Genomic DNA, 20,090 nt, shown 5'->3' on the forward strand with positions numbered 1-20,090 from the left:
TGAAATGAGGATCACTCAGAAGTTTGTAGTTCATCAGGAATTATAAGCATTTGCAACACATTTCAATTATTATCACATTTTCTCCTTAAAGCCAGTTACTTTCAAGTATAAATCAGTATTTTCCTGGTCCAGTTTTACAACAAAAAGAGGAAAGAGGAATGTAGCAATATGAACAGGAAAATAAACTTTATATGCATAGGTTACAGACATGCTTTGTTTACAATTTTCAGCAACATTTTTTCATTTGCAAACAGATTCTGTATTGATTGTGAAAACTTATGATAATGAACAATAGAGGAAAACATACTGTCACTACTGTACAGCTATGTGGACGAGAAAATGCTGAATGACTAGGGGACAGTAAATTCAATTAATTCTGCGCAAATTCCAATAAAAACCCATAAAAAGTTCCGTTTTCTTAAGTTTAACTGAAGCTTTATTTCTTAAGCTGTGACTTCACAGTCTTCACCTTCAGTAATTTGCAAAGGGGAGGCATACAAGGAAGGTTACAGCATTTAATGGGGGAATGGGGACAATGCCAAGGCAGAAGAACAGGGAGTGCTGATTTGTTCTCAGATCTCACATGAGGACTGTTGGAAAAGGTCATTAAAAAAAAAATCAAGGAAATTAATCCCAGATTCTGCTTCCTAAATTTAAGTAAGCTGGAACCAGAAAGACAAACACAATGGTAAAATGCAAATAAACCAAGCAGAGTAAATCCAGACAGAACTCAAACAGTAACAGAGGCCGCATGAATAAATAAAGTCCCTAGGATTAAACCAGATTTATGCTGCCACTCAGCTTCTTTCACAGACATACAAAGCTGTAATTGACTATGGCATAGTGGCCTCAGCTTCTGTTCCTCTGAAGCCACTGTCCAACCAGGTAGAAAAATAAAGGTCTAATTCACTGGAAATTCTTTCATTTACAAAACTAATGGAATAGGGTTTTTGTTTTTACGCTTCTGTGTCAACTTCGGATTTATCTTCAACTCCATTCTGCTCATCTTTCATTTCTGCATCTTCAGTGTGGGTGGTTTGAAGAGTAGTAGCTGACTAAACAGAGACAAAAAAAGCCTCCATTATTCAAAATTTCTAAATTTGCAGACAATACTACAAACATCATTTGATGTCTATCACTAGGACACCTGGACTGCTTGCAAGATTGAATTAAGATATTAAGACCTTCAGCTAAGAGAAGCTGAAAAATTCTTTGCGTTTTTTCCTGTATCAAAGAAACCAGAAGCAGTTCAGAGTAGGCTGAGAAATAATACTAGTATTAGGTAGTTAAGATTCATAATATGGTATTTACATGCTTGCCACGTAGCACTTTCTTAAACGGTTCTTCCTACAAACTGAAATTTATCTAGGAAGCCTCTACACAGAACTCCTTTCTCCTGCTTATGTTTCAATGTGATTCAATTTCAGTGATTCCCATGTTCTGCCTCCTCTCCCAACTTGTAAGAGGCACAGTTGAACTCAAGTTATGAAGAAATATTTCAGACAGCTAGTTTCATGAAAAGCAACTTCAATAAGTCACTTGGATGTCCTCTACAAGTTTACCCGGAAGAAAAATCTAGTCTGACAAAGTGTCTGCTCTAAAAGTGCTCTTCTCCTTGCTCTTCCAGTCCACTTAAAAAGGTGTGGAAGGCAGGGAGCCACGTAGTGATGGCCCTAAATCAGTTTTTACAACAGGACATACCCTATTTTTTGCACCTACTGACCTCACAATGATTTTCAAACACAGTAAAGGGAGGTAGAAATGTCTTGTCCTACTCACCTTAAAAAATACTGCAATGAAATTGCTACTCCACCTGTCAGCCTAGCACCAGCTGTTTTACTATGAGGTCAGACAAGAACAAGCATGGAGATAAGCATGCACTGGTGTGGGAGGAATGTAAAAAGGGGCAGAATCATTAAATTAAGTCATGAAATCAGCCGAAAAACATCCAGCCAAAGGTCAAACAGTCAGGTTGACCTGACTGGTCATCCAGTCAAAAGTCATCCTTGGAAATTCAAAATGTTCTGTGAAGCCTCTTCACAGAAAGTATCTTAGGTAGCAATCTTGACTATTAAAAATTCATACGTGTGAATTATTCCAATTCAAGGAAAGGACTACTGATGCAGTAGTGGCCATCACACTTCAGCAGACTGTTTAGATATGCCAACGTCAGGAATTTCAGAACCATACTGCACACTGCTTTCTTAGGAGTCAGAGGCATTAGCTAAACAAACCCTTTTCTCTAGAGCTCTTGAGTTTCTCCTATACCTACTAGTAGAAAATCTGTTGGAGTTTGAGTAAGGCAACAAGAAAAATGAAGTTGCAGGAATACATGTTTTCTTGCAAGAAAAATTACCAAGACTGACCTAGGGACTAAGTGGCATTTGTTTACAGTTCCATACTCCATAGATCCATTTTCATACAAAATCACAAATATGAAATAGGCCAGATGGCTTCTATTAAAAAAACACAAACATATACAAACACATGCCAATTCCTGATATTATCTGACAATATATTGAGCAGAATGAACAATTGATTCTTTCCTAAAGTAAATGGGAAAAATGGAAAAAAGTGTGCTGTCTCTCTACAGTGTCTTTAGTGATCTGCAATGTGAAGACCATGAATCTGTTTTTTGTGAAGATGACTCTACCAGCTCTCCTTCTTAGGGACTGAGGCATACATTTTTAAGAGTATGAAGACAGCCCTTTCATACTTTTAGCGGATATCAGTTGTTTCAGCAATCTTCTTTGTACGGCAGATCTTGCAATACGCCACACCTAGGGAAACACACTAGACTCCTAGCAGCTGTGCTACCTGGAAGGAATCTGCACAGCATAGCCAGACAGCTAGCAATTAAAACCTGCAGTTTCACACGTGAAGATGCCTAAAAGTGAGATAATTCTAGTTTGGTTGCTGTATCTTTATCTTGCTGAGATTTTTAATATAAACAAATGAATAAATAAAGACAACGGACGGGTATATATGTCAGTATCTAAAACGACAGAATAGCTTCTTCCCAAGATCTAGCAGGCAAGGGCCATTGCTGACATTAGGCTGCCAGGTACTTAACTACCCTGCTCATGGACAATGACACCTCCCTTGCAGAATCACTGGGGAATGTCTGCATTTGTGTGTTTGTTTACGCTTCTCCATGAGAAGGAGAACCAAATCCAGAAGAATACTGCTACCCTTTTGTCCCGGTTCCAGTTAGGACAGAGTTAATTTTCCTCATAGTAGCTGGTAGGGTGCTATGTTTTGGATTAGGATGAGAAGAGCGCTGATAACATGCTGATGTTTTAATTGTTGCAGAGCAGTGCTTACACCAAGCCAAGGACTTTTCAGCTTCTCGCTCTGTCCTGCCAGCGGGCAGGCTGGGGGTGCAGCAGGAGCTGGGAGGGGACAGACCCAGGACAGCTGACCCAAACTGGCCAAAGGGGTATTCCATACCATCTGGGGTCATGCTAAACAATATATAGGGGTGGCCAGCCAGGGTGGGGGGCCGGCTGCTCGGGGACAGGCTGGGCATCGGTCAGCAGGTGGTAAGCAATTGCATTGTGCATCACTTGTTTCGTACACATTATTATTATTAATACTATTATCATTATCACTATTATTATTGTTGTTGTTGTTATTTTCCTGTCTTAATAAACTGTCTTTATCTCAGCCCACAGGCTTCACTTTCCCGTTTCTCTCCCCCATCCCAGAGAGGGAGGGGGGAGGGTGAGCGAACGGCTGTGTGGTGTTTAGCTGCCGGCCAGGTTAAACCACAACACCTTTGAAAACAAAAACAACAGCAACGACAAAAATCAAGGTTTTTCTCAGCACTACCTGTATGATAGGCATAAAGTTTCAGTAGATTGGCCATGTTGACACCAGAATAGACTGTTCTTCAGAGCTGTTAGTTCACGGAAAAAAGGCTCTTTTTTCAGTTCTTGGATGTTACCACGTTCTCACTCACCGCTTCAACTGCCTTCTGATCATCACTGCTGTTTCAAAATCAGTTGAATTAACTAAAAACATTTTGTGTCATACCCTTGGTACTGATAGCTGTCTTGTTCAAACAAGAAGGCTTAATCATTCTGAGTGTTGCCTGTTCCATTATTTTCCCCCAGAGGCAGCTACTTGAGTGCTCTCCCACTTGTATGAGAAGTAAGTGGGAGAAGTAAGCTGAATACCCAAAACTCTATTTGTTATCTAACATGTGACATCACCTCTTGTGGTCTTCTGGGGCAGTGTTACTTACCTTTAAGTCTTTGTCTGCAAGCCTTTGGAACATGTTGGCATACATCTTTTTCTCTTTCTCATGCTGCTCACGTATTTTTTGCTGACAAGTTACTAGTTGCACTTTGGCAGCTTTGTTACTTGGATAGAGTTGTATCACCTTCTGGAAATCTCCCCGGGCCAATTCAAAGTCATTGACAGCCAAGTGGGCTTCTCCACGCCGGAAGAGGCCTTTTTCATTGCTGCTATCCAATTCAAGTGCCTGCATTTAAAAAATGAAAAAAAAAAAAAAAGAAATGTTTTCTAAATAACATGCAGTCAGAACATCAGTAACTGCTACAAACCGAACCTTCTGATTTTCAGTCTTGTCAGGACTTACTAATAAATGGAATCAAATACATTAGAATTAAGTAGAAAAAGATATAGTAGGCCATCTGACAGAGAACCAGCAAATCTGAGAGTTAGTCCTGGCTCTATCCCAGCTCTTTGTTGGACTTTTGCCAACATTACTATCTTCTTTCATCTACTTTGGTGGACGAAAAGCTCAACATGAGCTGGCGGTGTGTGCTCGTAGCCCAGAAGGCCAACGGCATCTTGGGCTGCATTAAAAGAGGAGTGGCCAGCGAGTCAAAGGAGTTGATTGTCCCCTTCTACTCAGCTCTGGTGAGGCCCCACCTGGAATACTGCAACCAGGTGTGGAGCACCCAGCACAAGAAGGACATGGAGCTGTTAGAGCAGGTCCATAGGAGGGCCACAAAGATGATCAAGGGGCCAGAGTGCCTCTCCTGTGAAGAACGGCTAAGAGAGCTGGGGATGTTTAGCCTGGAGAAGAGGAGGCTCCGGGGTGACATTGTTGTGACCTTTCAGTACGTAAAGGGAACTGATTAAAAAGATGGAGAGAGACTCTTTGCTCAATCAGACAATGACAGGACAAGGGGGAATGTTGTCTTTTAAACTAAAAGAGTGAAGATTTTGAAGGAAATTCTTCACTCAGAGGGTGGTGAGGCACTGGAAGGGGTTGTCCTGAGAGGCTGTGGATGCCCCATCCCTGGAGGTGTTCAAGACCACGTTAGATGAGGTCCTGAGCAACCTGATCTAGTGGTGGCATCCCTGCCTATGGCAGGGAGGTTGGAACTAGATGATCTTTGAGGTCCTTTCCAACCCAAGCCATTCTATGATGTGTTCCCGTTTCTGATTTCTAAACGCTCAAATATTCTTAGTTAATGTACCAGCAAGTTAGTAAAAGATATTCCAAATACCACTATGAACCTAAGGTGCTGGATATTTTTGTTGTGTGTTTGTTACTACCCACCTGCCAGCTGACGATAAAGTTCAGACACCACATGGCCTGATATTCCTCAAATTATTAAAGCAAGAGATAAATTGTCAGACCACTTGAGCACCATTCTTAAATGGATCAATTCTACTACCTTGTTGCAGTTCTCCAAAGCCTGGGAGTACTCCTTCAGCTTGAGATGGCACATAGCTAGATTAAGGTGGGCAGCAAGCCTCAAGCTCTTGGCTTTTGTATCCTCCTCCTCAGGGAGTCCTGATTCATGCTCCAGCCATGACACAATCTTCTTATACTGTAATGCTGCCCGTTTGTATTTCCCCTCCTGTAACGAGACAATTTAGTTTTCCACACAGCTCATCACAGTAACTTTTACCTCCCCCTTGCCTCTTCTGCTTACCTTAAGCAATAGATTTGAAGAAATACTTCAGAATAATCAGAAAAACTTCTATCATCAAAAGTATACTACGTCTGTCATAGTGTATCACTACTGCATAGAACAGTAAATCTTAAGGAATCATACCACCTACTGGTTTCCCCACTAAAGCTGTGCACATTGGCCAGCATTGATACTTTACTCTCAGCTACCACCTTGTGTTCAACTTCTGACACAAAACAAGATGGGGCTTTTTCAAAACAGTACAACTATCACAATGCCAAGAAAATCATGGTGAAGTCTGCCTTCTGCTCATCAAATTGTTTGAAACACTGCTTCTCCACACATCTCTACCTACCCAAATGAAAGTTGTTCATTCACAGCACCATCCCACAGCAGGAGCTTAAATACTGTGACCTTGCCACTACTCAATGTTTGCCCCAAAGTTATCTCTAGGTACAAACAGCTCTGATACAGAGAACTGCAGAACACAACAAGCATTCAGACATTGCAACTCTGAGGCTTTTTTTTTTTTTTGAAGACACCTTCTCCCCCCCAAAATTCTTCCCTGTAAAATGACACAGAGAATACCAATAAACACCACTCCAGAATGATCAAAGCTGTAGATCATCATTACCAGTTCATAACATGGACTAAGAAATGGTACTATTATTTCGGGTTTGTAATTTACCTTGAAGTACTGAGTGCCTCTCTCCTTCACCATACAGCTTTGTTCCAGCTTCTCTTCTGTATTCATTTCCCAAGACTCCTTAGCCTATCCAAACAGGAACAGTTCAAGACAGCAATGTAATTTCTTGGGAAAATGTGTGGCTACACTATTCACAATAACAATACAGTAAAGATAGACTTGGAAAAAGCAGTTTTACACTACTACTAGAAACTGAGCTCTAGAGCAGAAGAGACACTGACAGCAGCAGACAGGGATCCAGTAAGGACAATTTAACCCAAGAGCTCTCAAAGTCTCATCACCACCTACTACAGCAACTTCCTCACTTCAGGTCAAAAGTTCAAGGATACCATTGTCCTTGTTTAAGCTGCACCCACACTTCTTCCCCCTCTCCCAGTCTGTTTGGAACTTCATCTCCTATTCCCACCTTTTCAAAGCTCTTGAGTTTCACTTCATACTGTAGTTCTGCATCTGGAGGGATCTGAAATTTCTCCTTCCCAGCACTTCCAAAACCATAGCTGAAAGATTGGGGGAGGGGGGAAAGTTGAAAAACTATCCAAACAACCATGATCTCTTACACAGGAAGCTTGAGGCAAAACAAACAAACAAACAACATGCAAGTCTGCTTATATAGCATTATTGCAAGACAAAGGCTTCAACAATTCCAGATACTTTTCCAAAATTAGCAAGCACAAGATAGGGGAGAGTTTGGAAAAAAAAAAAAAAAGGGATTAATTTGACTATTATATGCTTTTTTCCCCTTTTTTTGAGCTTGCTGTTGTTTATGTGAAGGGAAAGCAAGCTCAGCAAGTAAAAAAAATACATATACTTTGAAGTTATACACATCCTACTTTATATTCATAGTCCAAGACTGGTTATTTTTTTCAGAACATCTATATTCTATTCTAACTATTTTCAGAAAAGCAAAGACAGCGATGCACAGATTAAGTAAACAGCTGTACACTTAAGATAGCACAAATCTGCTGATTAACAGTAAATGCCTGTAGAAAGGCCTTTCTGCCATGAAAACTCCATTAAGAAACTGTATACTAGCAGGAAAACCCTCAAGATAAGACTGCTTTGCTTTTTTTCTTCCAGATTCAACTCCAGTTTAAAAAGCTTAAAATAAAAACAAATAAGTTAGAGTTTGGTGGAAATAATCAGTGCAAACTCCACTTATTTTAAATGTGTTCACACTGTAAGGGGAAAATTCTGCTTTTATTTAAGAACATTTACTATTACGGTATTGTGCACTCATACCTCCAAGTTAGGGCTCTCTGAAACCAAGAACAACTGTGATGATCAAAGGTTTGGCTATAAATCTGCCTTATGAAATCTCGTGCCTCACAGAAATCTTGAACGTGTTTTTCCAAATTGCTTAAGAATATCATTGAGCATTTTCTAACAGAAAAAGGTTTCAGATACTCAGATACTCAACATCTCACTACATATCACATAGGGCTGCTTGGAAGGCTTATCAGATCTTTTCCTATTCTGAGGCTGTTCTTTAATCCAGGTATCTTTATATGCACTTCTGTACAGTAAGTAGTTTCATTAAGAGGGGACACAAGAATGTCAGTTAAAGAGTATTAAAACAGATACTGTTGCTTTCACTAGGATCAACACTATAGACACTTAAGTCAATTTCATTTTGAGTGCTACTACTTCATAACCTAGTGGCTACCTAACCTTAGCTTTGTACTTTCCATACATCAGATTTTCATGTCTGACGAAGTTTTTACTACAGAACTGAGAAGATCTGAAGAACATTGCAACAGAACACATCATCCTTGCCAGATGTTAGGAATAAGCCTTCAAGTATCAAAAGAGCAGGAACAGCTTACTTGGATTTGAGATAGAAAATAGATTCCTCAGATTTCTCCATTTTCTGTATTGCTTTCTCCAGACCATGAGGAAGATCATAATTATCGCCTTCTCCAATCTCAAACTGCAGCTCCCGCTTGTCAAAAACACGATCTCCGTATCGGCCTTCAAACTGGACTGTTGACAAAAAACAGAACAACCCAGAGACAAATCAGAAGTTAACTGTGCATGGTAAGGGGTAGGTAGCACATGTCATACAGGTAATGCCAAAGCCTCCTCCTAACCAGTCTTTTCTAACCGTTACGTATGTATGTTAGCTATTGGTAGCAAACACAACTTCTGTTGCTAAAGTTAATAAACTCTCCCCCCTCATCATTCATCCAGGTTGTGTTGGATTTTTTTTTCTACTCCAACAACAAATGCAAGAACTATCTCCCCTCTTGTTCCTCTGCAAATAGAATTACTTTATTAGAATCATTTAACTTTTGTTATCAGATCAGCACTTGATCAGATTCAGTGTCTCTGAAGAACACAGTTGCTCCTTGAAAATGTAAACCTCTCTAGAAATAAAAGAATGAAAGCTTACCCTAAGTTATGTCACTTGGTAAAGGAGAGATAAGCTAGGTATTCGTCTCTCTAAGGACAAAGAAGTTGTAGGTAAGGAAAAAGAGTTCTGCCTTCTCACACGTAAAGCTATGTACTATTTGTATAATATACTTACTCTCTACAAGAGCACCCTCATTGGGCTTGGAGTAGCCTTCTCCTTTCTTACGGATTCTTCGGATGATGCCACCGTCTTCATCATCAGTGAGGTCCTCCCCCTTAAACTCAAACAGCTCTATCTGCGCAGGGAAGAAAAGTCTTGCATTTATTCTCATCACATCAACTCAGTAACCCATGGAATTTGTACTCCAGAGTTCTTTGAAACTATAGCTGTTCAGACAGTCACTGTCTTAGTTAACATCCTGTAAGATATTAGATAGTCAAGACTATGAAGATGCTGTATTTAGTAGACAGTGAATGGAAACCTACAGAAGATGAATTACAGATGATAATTCAGGCCTTTACGGCTTCTTTTTTTTTTTTTCTCCAACAACTTTGGTCTCCCAACAGTACAAATTAGATCCTTTGATTCAAACGAGTGTGAGACTGGCTTCTAAGTTATACTTACATGAACCACAATACTTAAGGACTACTGAAAAAAAAAAGAAATCTTGGCTTCTTTAAGAGTTGTCCAAAGGACAATAGTTTCGAAACTTCTGCATCATTCTTCCTTGCATGACTGAACATAGCTACTGCTCCCCTTTTATTTCTCCTACATTCTCCCCTCTAGACTTGCCTTATCATTATGTATTACAAGTTCACAATTGATTTGGTTGGATTGTCACACTCAAAAGAGTTGCAGTCAACAGCTCAATATCAAAGTAGAGAACAGTAACAAGTGCTGTTCCTCAGGGGTTGGTTTGGGACTAGCATTATTTAATATCTTTGTCAGCAATATGGACAGTGGGATCGAGTGCACCCTCAGCAAGCTTGCTGATGACACCAAGCTGTGTGGTGCAGTCCACATACTGGAGAGAAGGGATGCCATCCAGAAAGGGACCTGGACAGACTTAAGATGCAGGCCTGCATGAACCTCATGAAGTTCAACAAGGCCAAGTGCAAGGTCCTGCATTTGGGCTGGGACAACCCCAGCACAAATACAGGCTGGGCAGAGAATGGATTGAGAGTAGGTCTGAGGAGAAGGACCTGGGGGTGTTGCTTGACGAGAAGCAATGTGCTGTTGCATCCCAGAAAGCCAACCATATCCTGGGCTGCATCAAAAGAAGCATGGCCAGCAGGTCAAGGGATGTGATTCTGCCACTTTATCCTGCTCTTGTGAGACCCCACCTGGAGTACTGTCTTCAGCTCTGGGGCCCCCAGCACAAGAAGGACATGGAAGTATTAGAGCGTGTCCAGAGGAGGGCCACGAAGATGATCGGAGTGCTGGAGCACCCCTCCTATGAGGACAGGCTGAGGGAGTTGGGGTTTTTCAGCCTGGAGAAGAGAAGGCCCCAGGGAGACCTTATAGCGGCCTTCCACCAGTATCTAAAGGGGGCCTATAAGACAGCAGGAGAGGGACTCTGTCAGGCACTGCACTGATAGTACGAGGGGTAATGGCTTTAAACTAAAAAAAGGGGAGATTTAGATTAGATATAAGGAAGAAATTCTTTACTGTAAGGATGGTGAGGCACTGGAACAGGTTGCCCAGAGAGGTTGTAGATGCCCCATCCCTGGAAGTGTTCAAGGCCAAGCTGGATGGGGCTTTGAGCAACTTGATCTAGTGGGAGGTGTCCCTGCCCATGGCAGTGTGGTTGTAATTAGATGATCTTCAAGGTCCCTTCCAAACCAAACCATTCTATGACTCTATGATCATTTTGGGAAAAAAAATAAAAAAATCTCCAAGACAAAGAAGAAACTAAGATGACCAAACTCATTAGTCACCGAGAAAGAAATGTAAACAAGGTATTTTACAAATACAACAAAAACATGATCTGTCCTACCTTTTATCTAGAATTGCTGCTGCAACAAATTGTTTAGAATTTTTAAAAGCTGGTTTTAATGCAGGTGACTAACCAGCCTGAAACTTCTTCAAATGGTCTTTCAAGTCTCTAATGAAAATCACAGTTGAAGTGGGAGTACCAAGACAAGACAGAAAAAACACATCTGGTCACAAAAGAAACTTTGTCTAACAACTACAAAATTAAGAAGAAAATGTTTTGCTATCCTATCTTCGAGTAAAACAGTAGTAAGAACAGCACAAAAGAGCAAGCCAGTATATTCAGCATTGTTTATACTAAATACCTTGTTTAAGCAAAAAAAAAAAAAAAGGAAATTCAAAGCTATTGCTGTTGAGATTCATGACACTGAACTAAAGATACGCGGAACGCAAAAGAAATTGAATATTCGTCTGCACGAGGAGTATTTCCAGCTAGCATTTTGATAGATACCTAATACAATTCTGGTCTTTCTATTCAGTCTGTCTGAAACAAGCTACATCACTCCAGAACATGCCACTGATGACAGTACAAATTTTCCCATTTCTTTTTTCACCACCAACCCCTGCGCCAGTATTCAACAGAAGAATTACGAATTGAAAAGAAAAAAGGACATCCATTATTTCAGGTCATAACCAAGACAGTCTCCAAATGCTGATGTAGCGATGAGACAGCTACTACATCTTTCAACATCAGTTTTACAGGCAAGCATGTACAAAAAAAAAGTGCTTTCTTTGTAGGACAATTTGTACACAATTTTGGTGCAATGATGGCACTTGCGAAGGAACCATGCTGGCATTGCTTTATTTATTAAATTTATTTTAAATCAATGTAAGAGGAAGACTAAAGAAAGAGTGACCTTCACAGATTTTAAGTGCCTAATCCTCCTATTTAAAAAGATACTACACCACACAATTTCTACGGTGAAATATGACTTTTGTTTGTTCTTCGAGTGTACTGTTTTAATGTCTGTATGTCACTTACCTCAAAGATCAGCGTAGCATTGGGAGGTATCTTTGGTGGGCTCCCAGCTGAGCCGTAGGCATATTCTGGTTTACAAGTAATCCTACAAATTTCGCCAACCTTCATAGTTGCCACAGCAATGTCCCATGCTTTGATCACCTCACCTGCAGAAGTCAAATTTCAGTCGTGATTGCTAGGCACACATGAAAGACATCATCAACTCTGAAATTGAGCATCATCACTTTTAGTATACAAAACCTAAGACAGAGCAGAACTACTTAAAGACTCGTGCCCATTCTGGTTTATGTACGTCAGTTTTAACTGTAATCAAGTTACAAAGTTACTCGGGCACTCAAATTTGTGTACATTTCTTCATTCTAGATATAGCGATTCTTTTTCTCCCCTTACTTCCTCGCCCATGGAGAATACAAGTTATCTAGACACAGACGATTCCTGAAGAGCCTGGCACAATCTCAAGTGTGGAGAAAATAACAATAAACTCTTTGGAGCAGAAGGTCTTAGGGTGAGAGATTGGTTGCTTGTGTTTTGAAAACAACTTGAAACAACAGCCTTTTCTCTCTGTACTTTATCAGTTGGCAAAGACCAGCAAAAGTGGTAACTAAAAGTTACATGCACTTGTAACAGAAGGGGCGGGTTGGGGGGGGGGGGGTGGAGGCATAGTATCCCTTCTAATGAGGAAAAGGAACAGAAGCTGTAATCTCAAGTAACAAAATCCTCTCATTCAAGCTCTCCTACTCCTGTCTCCTTTTAACTCAGACTCAATTATCTGAGTAAACTTGGTATCATCCCAGATTTCAGGACACTGCAGAATTATCTCCAGAATAAAAGAGCAGCAGGTAGAGAACTGCTAGTGAAAAAACAAAGATTGAGTAATAAGATTTGCTGAACTAGGATGTTTGGATTTTTGCGTTCAAAAAATGAAGGCTTTTGATTATGACAGGATTTACTTCAACGTTTAGATTTGGGTTAATTTGGGAATTTAGGGAAAGAAGGAGTACATTTCATCATTCTTCAGCTGCAGCTGACAGTTGCCCCTGTGCACCCTGCCCCAGTATCTGTGCACCCTGTCCCAGTATCTGGTCACAATTAAGTACTCTTGAATTTGAGTTGCTTGCAAAAGTAGTTTGCAAAAAAAAAAAAAAAACAATCAACAAAATGCACACACTGGTTATTTAACTACCCTTTATCACTCTGCTTCAGGGTGAATTCCCATCAGGTGAGTGTTTGCCCTAAAGGGCTTTGTCTGAGGCTCCATGAATTCTCCAGCAGGCAGGTACACAGCATGCACATTCAGAAAGATTTCAAAGCAGTTCTGACTGTGCTGTTCTAAGTAAATAAACTTTAAGCTCTGAAAACACATTTAAATAGTAACTTTAATACGGGAATGAACCACACATGCAAGGGAATTCCATCTCAATACTACCAAGATTAAAACCAAACATAAAATATTACCTTTCCCCAAGTCAAATGAAAATTTGTCTCTCCTGTCCAGACTGGAGTCAAATTTTGTGCCATCGAGGAGCCATCCTGTATAATGGACGGTCACTTTATCACCTATCATCGGAGACTCTGTCCCACTGCCTTCTCTCTTGACAACCTGAAAAAAACAGTAAGCAACACTAAGATGATGAATACTACACCTGCCTATTGGACATTAATTCCATTTACTCAAGGTACGTGCATTATTATCTTCAGCCAGTAAGGGATTTGCAGGCTTGTTTCAGTTATCAGGGAAGTAACTGACTGATTAGATTGCCTACAGATTAATAGTGTTTTAAATGCAGGAACCTCAAGATGGTTCTACTGTGATACAAGAATTTAACTGGCAACAGTTGGCACCAGCTTACAAATCTCTCCATCTATAGTTACCAATGTCATTTAAACTTCCTTGACAGTATTTTGTATGATCTTTAAACTTAATCAGAAAAACCACCAAGCAGGTTTTTTTTTGGTCTGTTTTATTCAAGTATTTTCCATGCCACTACTGTATCATTACCAAGAAGCTCAGTGTTCTAGGCAAAGCGCAAACAAGAAAACATCGTGATTCCTCCCATACGAGGTCTATTCCAACAGGTAATCTGAAATTACTCCAGTTAAACCTGACAGTTATGCAAAGCTCACCGGGGGGGAAGGGAAGGAGGGGAATACTACCTGCTCAGTTTCCTAGGGAGGGAACACTGTGAACAGAGAGAGAGATGCCTTGACCTCACTCTGCACACCCTGCCCTTATCCTCCACCACCTCTGTGCTACAGCAGTTATGAGCATCAGCGCTAAAATGAGATCTATTGATCTTCTTTCCTCCCAAAGAAAGCAAAAATTTAAGCAATCTCTTTAACAGAGAATTGAAAAGAGGTATACGAAAATAAGGTGAATCTAGTAACCAGCCTGAACTACATCATGCACAGACTTGTCTAGTAGCTTTAAAGCAATGAATCTGAAATCACTTTGGAAGAGTAACTGCATTTACTGAAAATTTACTAAGCTTTTCCAAATGTCAGATTCTTAAAGTGTCGTAACAGGTTATACAACATCAAACACTGATTATCTCATTTTCAGTATTTGTACAACATTAGTATTTTGCATTTAATTCATTTTCAGGAGACTCAAAATTAATTTCACGTAAGTATGGCAGCCCTATTTTCAATAGCATTTACATTTCCCCTGCAGATGTAGGAACCTGATTTTTCTGTTCATATTGTTATTGCAAATATTTGTTTCTGTGCTTAAATGCTTACACTAAATAGCGCAAATACATGCAGTAACACCAGGTGAAAAACTCTGGATACCGTTCTGATATGAAGCTAATGAACAAATGAAAAAAACCTCTCCTGGAATCGGTGCAATGATACCAGCACAAAATTGGTGTAGATTAGGTTCAGAGTTAGACTCCTTGGTTTTAATATGTGTATCCTGCAATCACTACAAAAATAAAGTCCGTGGAGGCACCCTGGCTAGATTTCATTGTCTCTACAATCTTTTGCCTTTAAACTTCACAATCCCACTCCTGTTTTTTTTTTTTTAGTATCACCTGCTTCTCCATCAAAAGGTGGGTACTGCATACAGTAGATGGATACTTGCCGCCTTTTACTGTGTTCAAGCAGCCAAGATGCAAGAGACCTCCAGGCAGCTCCTTGGGAGCTATGTATATGATATATGAGAACTCCAACGTTATACTGTGATACATGCAAAATCTGGAAACTCTAAGCAGAGCGTATTGGTAAGAAACACGTGAGAGAGTGTAAAACCGAGCATTTTTCAGTGAGGTCCCCAGCATCCTTCCTGCAAGCGTCACTATGACAAACACAGAACCTAAAACCAAAAGGCTCTGAAGGCTGAGGAGAATTTTGTCCTCTCTGTCCTGCTCCTTTTCATCTCCCCTAACGCTAAGACTCCAATTTCACTGCGACTAAAGAAGACTTCTGGGGATTGCTGTGGAAAGTTTTTGAGAGAGACCGGAGAAGTTTCTAGAGATATGGAAATTGGAAATGTTTGATGGAGGAGGAAGCTCGCGCAACTCCCCCCTCACGGTATTAATCCTGCCACCCTGACCAACCGGCACGCAAACGCCAAGGGAAGGCTGGCGGCATTCCCAGCGCCGGGCACGACCCAGCCCCGCGGCCAGCTCCCGCCGGCAGCTCGCTCGTCCCGGGGAGCCGCCGCTCCGGCTCCCGTCGCCGAGCACGGCTCCTTCGGGCCCTGAGACGCGCCATCTCAGGCTGCCGGAGCCGCTCGCAGCAAGATGGAGAGCCCGGCCGCCGGGCCGACACAGCCGGGCTCCCGCAGCGCTGCCCCACGCCAGCCCGCGGGGCCACCACACGCACATGGTGGCGCTGCCCGGGCTCCATCTTTAGCCCCCGGCCAGCAACACGTGCCGGGGGCGGGACGGGCCCGGGCCCCCGGAGCAGCGGGCACGGCACGGCTCGGCCCCGGCTCCCCTGCCCTGCGCCCCGCGGGGAGGCCGGGCAGGAGGGAGGGAGGGAGGGAGGCCGGACCCCGGCTCGCCCCCGGCCGCCGCGGGGAGCCCCGCACACAGGCGGCGCCTGCGGAGGTGGCGGCGGCCGCCCCCGCCGGTAATGCCTGACCGCGAGGGCCGTGCGGGGTGACACGGTGGGGGGCGCCGCCCCCCTCCCCTTCCCGACCCCCCCAGGGGACCGCGCCGCAGCCGGCGGGTACCTTGAGGACGCCCTCATCCCGCTTAAGCGTGATGTCCACCCCCTCCAGGGGAGCCCCGTCCGCTTTCATCTCCTCCGCCGTCATCCCGCTCGCCGCTGCTGCCACCGCTGCGCCGGGACAGGGACAGGGACAGGGCCGGGTCTGGCTCCGCGCTGCGCCGCGGGCTCCAGTCGCCGCGCCTCTCTTCCCTCCTGCCTTCGCCGCAGCGCCGGCCCCGGGTCAGCGGGGAGGAGGAGGAGGAGGAGGAGGAAGGGGAGGGGGAGAGGGAGGGACCGAGAAGTTTCTAGAGGCTGCCGCAGCGCGATCGCCGCGCCGGGGCGCCAGGGGCCGGGGTGAAAGTGCGCGGCGGGCCGGGGGCGGGGAGAGGGGGCGCGGGTCTCGGGGGATGTCGCAGGCAGGGCTCTGTGAGCGATGGGGGACTCCCGGCCCCGTGAGGAGCCGCGTGCCGGCAGGCAGCCCCCTGCCCTCCGCGGCCCGTGGGGACGGGCTGGGGGCGCTTCTGCCGCCAGCCCCCCGCTGGGACGCTGCCGAGCCGAGGGGCGGCACCGCGGCGCGACCCCCGCGGGCTGTACGGCGCCGTGGGCCGGGTCGTGCCGCCTGCGGGGATGTAAAGGCAGGCCGCGGCCTTGTCCAGCGCCTCTGGCAGCAGCAGGGGCTGCGGAAGGCGTGTGCCTCCCCGCCGCACCTTCCCGGCCCTTCCTGAACTTTCCTTCCCCGCTCGCCCACGGGCAGCGGGCGAGCAGCACAGCGGCCCCTGCCGGCCCACGGGCGGGGGGACGGCCGTCGTCCCCCAGGTAGATGCAACGTGCAAAATCCACAGATTTCGCCTCAAAAGGCGTGCCTTCCAGCCCCAGGCGGAAACACGTTTTAGTGCAGCTTCAAACCGAGGATTAAGCATGAAGAAGGGTGAGAGAGAAAGGAACAGTTTCTGGATGCGTTTGGTTCCTAGAAGGTTCTAGCTGCCGATAGTTCCCCGTGGATGAATTTGCAGATGAAATCTGGAGCAGGTACAAAGCTGGTTCTGCGCATACCATAAACCAGACCGTGATCTGCTGGGGTGCCCAGAGAAAAGCATCTGAGCTGGTTCTGGTCCAACAGGTCTTCTTAGTGGAGACAGCAAAAACGTGGAGGCGCTTTTTCATCCGTCCTCTGACTAACGTGTCCTCACAGTGCTAAGTGTTTTTGTTGGGCAATGCAGATTCTGTTCTGTACTCGTATTGCTTGAGCTGTATGTTGTAGACTTTATGTTCCAGCTTTTAAAAATTGTGGTGTGTAGAAATGGTGCCAAGTTAACCACAGTTTCCAAACATGCTGGAACCGAGTTTAAGAAAGTGATAAATAGTAAAAAAGGAGGTAGGTCTTTTAGTGGAGATCTTTTGGAGATGTTCTGCACCTCGTATATTTTCAGCAGTTCCCCTCAGTTGCAGTGCAGACTCCTCCAGAAGTGATTTAAACCCAGAACATCAGGCTGGCTACATCCCTTAGTAACTTTTCAAAGACTGCTTAGATGTTGTCTAAGGGCTTCCATTAAGGTGCAATACACAAAAGTTGAAAATGAGTTGTCTATTGGGGTGCTTTATGGAAAAGAAGGCAGAGAGAATAGAAAAGAGGCAGGGGGTGTTTTAGGTGATATCAGTGACACTGTTTTCACTAGGTTATGCTGGGGTGGAAGATGGGTCACAAGAGAGACAAAAAGTCTGCGTCTCTTCTTTTAAGCCCTTTAAGACTTTCAAAATATGTTTATAATACCACAGCACTGGAAAGGAACCTCAATGTCATATCAGGCCTGTTTTCAGAAGATAAACAGTAGAGACAATTTTGAAAGTTAAAGAGAGTAACTAAGCAAGGTGAGGAGAGTATGAAAGATTTCAGAACTTGAACGGTAGGTTCAAGTAGGAGAGGTGAAAATGAAATTTTTTGGCACTAGCTTTCAGGCTACTGCTGAAAGGCAAGTAAGAAGAGTACCTAAAATAGCAGAGAATAGCCTGGGCAATAAAATGTCCTAAACCAACTAATTGCAGCGAGACTCTGGAACAGACTTGCAGGAGGTGAAGCCTGGCTAATGCTGGTCTGCAACTTGTTCTGTTTATGAATAGGTTTATGTAAAGACTTGTTATATATAACAAGGTTTGGACATAAAGCCATTAAAAGGTGGGCAGAGAGCAGCACAGCTCAGCTGTAGCTTATACTAAGTTGAAAAATAATATGATTTAAGAGATCAGCTTGTAGTACCTCTGCTTGGTGCATTATAAAATATAATGATGCATAATAAGGAGGAGATGACCAGTTTATATGAATTGTGCTTTGTTGTTGATGTTGCAAGCAGTGGTGTTACTCTTGAAGCCTACGGTAAGGTACAAACGTTCATCAGTCTAACCCTATGCTGCTAATTTGTGTGACACTTCATGTTAGGCCGTTAAGGATGCCAGCCACTGCCTGCCAGCCAAGTTACACCTTATCCATTTGTCATTCTCAGATTCAGTGGGTTATCCTGTTATCCTTGCTTTCCCTTGCTCTTGATAGTATATAGCAAAACAAGTCCTGTGCTGTCCTTTTAGTTTAGAAGAGGGAAAGTTGTTGTTTCTCCTTATCCTTTACCACATCACTGCAGACAGCGGTAGATTGGCATGGTCCACATCCAAAGAGCGTTTGACACAGGTCTCTTTTCTCTTTCTCTTCAAATGAAGAACTGTGGTGTTACACTCATCCCCTGCTTCAAAACCTAGCAGCATTTAAAGGGGAATAATCCGAACAGGCCTAATATAGCAGGCATGCAAATGAGACCCAAACCCTCTACCGCAGGATTGGAAAAGGGCTCAGTATCTGCAATTCTGAGATTTTGTAGCTGTTCTTTTAGTTGTTCACCAACAGATGTCAGCACTTTTCTAAAACTACAGGCCATAGGACTTACTTAAATGAAAGTTCTCATTTTCTAAGTTATTTTCTAGTAAGGTTATGGTTCCTTCTCCTGTGCTTCTGCACATAAATACTTCATATTATTTGGGAATTTCATTTATGTGATACGTGCTGTCCTTTTTGGATCACAGATAGAGATTTTAAAAAAGAGTAAGTAGGACTTTTTTGTATAAACATCTCTGGCATCTGTGTCTTTACTGATCATTGCCCATGAGCCTACTTTCAGTTCTTAGGAATTTAGTCAAATTCAATTTTAATTAAAATTTTAATTACATTTTCAAATGCAAAATTATTTAAAAACACCCAGGCAGATGTTATATATATACTTTCATTGTGGTCTTTCCTTATCTTTAAGAAGTAATTGAGATTGCTGTTCAGCTGTGTGGTTAGACACTAAGGATTTCTATTTCTTTGCATTCTGTTAGACATTGAGTAGCCCTAATGCGTGCACGTTAATATCATCAGAAAGGATAGGCAATCCCTGTTGATTTTTTCCATAGGAAAATACTACCAATAACTAATTACAGGTGGCAATTGCCTGATAGATTCTGCTGCACCTTTACTGAAAATTGTACTGTATTTGTTTTCAACTTGTTTTCTAATAACTCTAACACTATTTAAAAAATAGTAACTTCCTTTAGTAATTGCTTTCTTGGCCTTGTCTTTGTTAACCTGGTTCCGTCAGTCTGTATGGATTACATTTTTTCTCCATATGGCTTTTATCAACAGCCACCTTTGGAAGGTATAACCTATTGGAAGATTTTTGTGATGATGCTCTTGGTGTATTTAGCTTTTATTTGTCATTTTAGAGTTGTTATTAATTTCACAACCTCACCTACTTCTTGTCTGCCTCTGTGTTCCATTGATCTACTAAGCTTTGTTTCTTTGACTTTTTTTTTATGTAACACTGTGGTGGTTTTACCCTGCTGGGCAGCTAAACTCCACCACAACTGCTCTTTCACAGAGTTGGGGGGGGTAGGAACGTGTTGGAGGGAGTCTTGATGCTGTGCCAGCTCTGCTCAGAAATAGACAAAACACTGGTGCGGTATCAGTGCTGTTCTAGCTACAGTTCTTTG

The 20,090-nt window shown here is 42.9% G+C and overlaps 1 protein-coding gene across 1 annotated transcript; it reads right to left on the reverse strand.

The window, feature by feature from the left end:
- Window positions 1-169: 169 nt before the first annotated feature.
- Window positions 170-16,339, reverse strand: FKBP4 (FKBP prolyl isomerase 4). Its single transcript, XM_048054454.2, has 10 exons — window positions 16,099-16,339; window positions 13,377-13,521; window positions 11,925-12,067; window positions 9,125-9,245; window positions 8,424-8,580; window positions 7,007-7,097; window positions 6,583-6,666; window positions 5,655-5,840; window positions 4,247-4,486; window positions 170-1,055 (listed from the first exon to the last, which is right to left on the reverse strand). The coding sequence occupies exons 1-10, from the start codon at window positions 16,180-16,182 to the stop codon at window positions 957-959; spliced, it is 1,350 nt and encodes a 449-aa protein (XP_047910411.1). The 5' UTR covers window positions 16,183-16,339; the 3' UTR covers window positions 170-956.
- Between the last annotated feature and the right edge of the window lie 3,751 nt (window positions 16,340-20,090).

The sequence above is a fragment of the Anser cygnoides genome, chromosome 1 (assembly GCF_040182565.1).
Source record: "Anser cygnoides isolate HZ-2024a breed goose chromosome 1, Taihu_goose_T2T_genome, whole genome shotgun sequence".
In the NCBI taxonomy this organism is placed as follows: Eukaryota; Metazoa; Chordata; class Aves; order Anseriformes; family Anatidae; genus Anser; species Anser cygnoides.